The 2,670-nt window shown below is 67.0% G+C and overlaps 2 protein-coding genes across 2 annotated transcripts in view; one reads left to right on the top strand and one right to left on the bottom strand.

Moving 5' to 3' along the window:
* CHLRE_01g003487v5 (uncharacterized protein) overlaps positions 1-1,591 on the bottom strand; it is a 4,485-nt gene extending 2,894 nt beyond the window's left edge. Inside the window, exons 1-3 of the mRNA XM_043058145.1 lie at positions 1,010-1,591; positions 828-886; positions 99-674 (exon numbers count right to left, since the gene is read on the bottom strand). Of these exons, the coding sequence (XP_042928059.1) occupies positions 99-674; positions 828-886; positions 1,010-1,355 (981 nt within the window). The 5' untranslated portion in view covers positions 1,356-1,591. The remainder of the gene's footprint in view (positions 1-98; positions 675-827; positions 887-1,009) is intronic.
* A 100-nt stretch (positions 1,592-1,691) lies between these two features.
* Positions 1,692-2,670, top strand: part of CHLRE_01g003500v5 (uncharacterized protein) — a 19,122-nt gene continuing 18,143 nt past the window's right edge. The window contains exons 1-3 of the mRNA XM_043058146.1: positions 1,692-1,924; positions 2,156-2,241; positions 2,457-2,553. Coding sequence (XP_042928060.1) covers positions 1,841-1,924; positions 2,156-2,241; positions 2,457-2,553 — 267 coding nt within the window. The 5' untranslated portion in view covers positions 1,692-1,840. The remainder of the gene's footprint in view (positions 1,925-2,155; positions 2,242-2,456; positions 2,554-2,670) is intronic.

A 2,670-nucleotide genomic window follows, 5' to 3' on the forward strand; every position in this document is an offset into this window, starting at 1 on the left:
CGCGGGCCGCCGCCGCCCCGCCGCGGCGGAGAGCCGCCGCGCCGGTCCTGGCCTCCGCGTCGCGGGGGCGAGGCGTCCGGAGGGCTGTCGTGGCGCGCCTTCCGCCGCGGTGGGGAGGCATCTGGGCTGGGCTGCCGCCCTCTCCGCGGCGGCGAGGCGTCCGGGCTGGGCTGCCGTCCCCGGCGCGGTGGGGAGGCGTCCACCGCCGCCGCCGCCGCCACCGCCGCCGCCGGCTTGGCCCGGCGTGGCGGCGACGCATCTGGGCTGTCGTGGCGCGGGCGCCGCCGCGGCGGCGATGGGTCGGGGCTGGGCTGGCGGCCTCTCCGCGGTGGGGAGGCGTCGGGCGCCGCTTGCGCCCTGGCCCGCCGAGGTGGCGAGGCATCCGGGCTGTCGTGGCGCTTGCCGCCCCTGCGCGGCGGGGAGGCGTCCGGGCTGGGCTGCCGCCCGCCCCTCCGCGGCGGCGAGGCATCCGGGCTGTCGTGCCGTTGCTGTCGCCGCGGCGGGGAGGCGTCTGGGCTGTCGTGCCGAGCCTTACGCCGCGGCGGCGACGCATCCGGGCTGTTGTGGCGCCGCCCGCGCCGCGGTGGGGATGCGTCCGGGCTGTCGCGGCGCGCCCTGCCGCTGCCCCCGGCCCCGTCCGCCCCTGCTGAAACCCAGCCAGACCCGCTCTTAGCCTGCAATGACAGCACATGCACGGTTCCAAGGCGTCAGCGATGTGTTTGGCACCGCCTAGTTGCGATGTATGGGTGGGTTACGGGCTTGGGCTGGAAGATGGCCGTGAACCTCATGCATCCCAGAGCCCCTGCGCTCCCGGCACCTTCGCTCACCTTCTCTGCTAGCTTCTTCAGCGCCTCCGCCTCCTCCGGGTTGGCGATGGTGGGCGCATCTGTGAGTGCACGGCAGGAGGTCAGGCGAGTGACGTGGGTGCTTGAGCCGTATCCCTCCCTTACCCGCAGCCAGCCCCTCCCTTTCAGGCCCGCCACCTGTGCCGGCCCCACCCAGCACTCACCCTCCTCCTCTTCCTCGTCGTCGTCCCCGTATGGCATGCCGGGCCCGCGCTTGGCTGCCGCCTTGCGGGCCTTGGCATCCGGCGGGGGCATGCCAGCCGCGTCATGATCCACAATGCGAATAGCGCCGCCCGCATCCGGCTCCTTGCGCTTCTTCTTTTTCTTTATGCCTTTACCATCGTCCCCGCCACCATAGTTCTTGGCAAGGTAAGCTGAGAGCGCCGCGTTTTTGGGTGGACCTTCACTGTTCTTCTTTTCGTCAGCTCGAAGGGTAGAAAGACCTTTAAATAAATTCTCAGCCTTGCTAGCCTTTGCTGTCTCCAGCGTCTGCCGCACAGCAAAAGACATTCCCAGATGTTGTTTAGAGCAAACAATCAGAAGCTTAGGTGACCATGCTATGTACGCTAGTTGTCAGTCTACAAGTAAAATGCTGAAAGGCGCTGGATGGCTTACTAGCGGTTTGACTCGGCCGATCGGTTCAATCGCAGCTCGGGTTTGCCTGGTCCAGCTCCATGCGTGCCTACGTTTCGTCGCTAGTTGGCTTGTAGGTTTAGGGGGCTGCACACATAGAAATTAGCAGCTCGGCACTCACGGCAGGGTTTGAAGAGCGCTGCACAGCGAATAGCGGTGTGCACAGATCATGCATCTTCGCTTCCGGTTATAGTCATGCAGCACCATTAACTTGCCAGACAGCTGGATTGTGCGGGCTGCCGAGGTGCTCGCTTCCGAAACGCATTGTGCGACGTTGACGTGATGAAGCTGCGCTGAGCCCTATTAGCTAGCAGTATCTATTTATCAACGTGCGTGACAGCGCGGGCGGCTTGAGGAGCAGCATGGACGAGGACGAATATGGCGCGCTCTTCCTGGTCTCAGTGGACGAGTTGGGCGTGCCAGGGCTGTGGGCCTCCGTCAAGGACGTAAGCCGAGCAGCCGGCGGGGATGGCTGGGGGAGGGAGTCGGAGGGGTTAAGAAAAGGGGGCAACAGCAAGGGCAAGCGCATGGGGAGGGCACACGGGGGCAGCCTGGCGATGAACAACCAATTCGCGGCGCGCGGCAGACGGCAAACGAAAGCGGTGGATACTGAGAGGCGCGATGACCTGCCACGCTCCGCCCACACCACCAACTGCTGCCCCCCTCCCGCCCTCCAGCTGCTGGAGTCGCGCTGTGTGCTGCACGGCCTCACGCTGCACAACAAGATGGGCCGGGCCGTGGCCGTGGACCGCCTGCAGCTGCAGTGAGTGTGTGTGTGACGGTGTGTGACGTGGTGTGGCCGTGTGGCCGTGTGCCCGTGTGGCCGTGGAGTGGGATATGAATACTACACATGCGGAGTCGCAGGAGGCGTAGCCCCGGGCAGTCGCTGCTGTGATGCTATGAAGACTCACACACGGTGCACACGCCTTCACACGCCCCCCACACGCGCCCCCACACGCCCTCCACCCGCACGCGCAGGATGGTGTCCTCCAGCGACAAGCGGCTGGCGCGGCTTCGCCCCTTCGCGCACAGTGCCGTGGTGTGGTTCCGACACCCCTACGCCCACCTGCTGCTGGTGAGCCCGCGGGGGCTGGGGGGAGGAGGAGATGGGGGGAGGTAGGGAGGGAGGCAGGGAGGGAGGGAGGGAGGGCGGGGAGAGGGAGGGAGGGAGCCGGGGGAGGAGGTGCAACTA

Source organism: Chlamydomonas reinhardtii, chromosome 1 (assembly GCF_000002595.2).
Source record: "Chlamydomonas reinhardtii strain CC-503 cw92 mt+ chromosome 1, whole genome shotgun sequence".
In the NCBI taxonomy this organism is placed as follows: domain Eukaryota; kingdom Viridiplantae; phylum Chlorophyta; class Chlorophyceae; order Chlamydomonadales; family Chlamydomonadaceae; genus Chlamydomonas; species Chlamydomonas reinhardtii.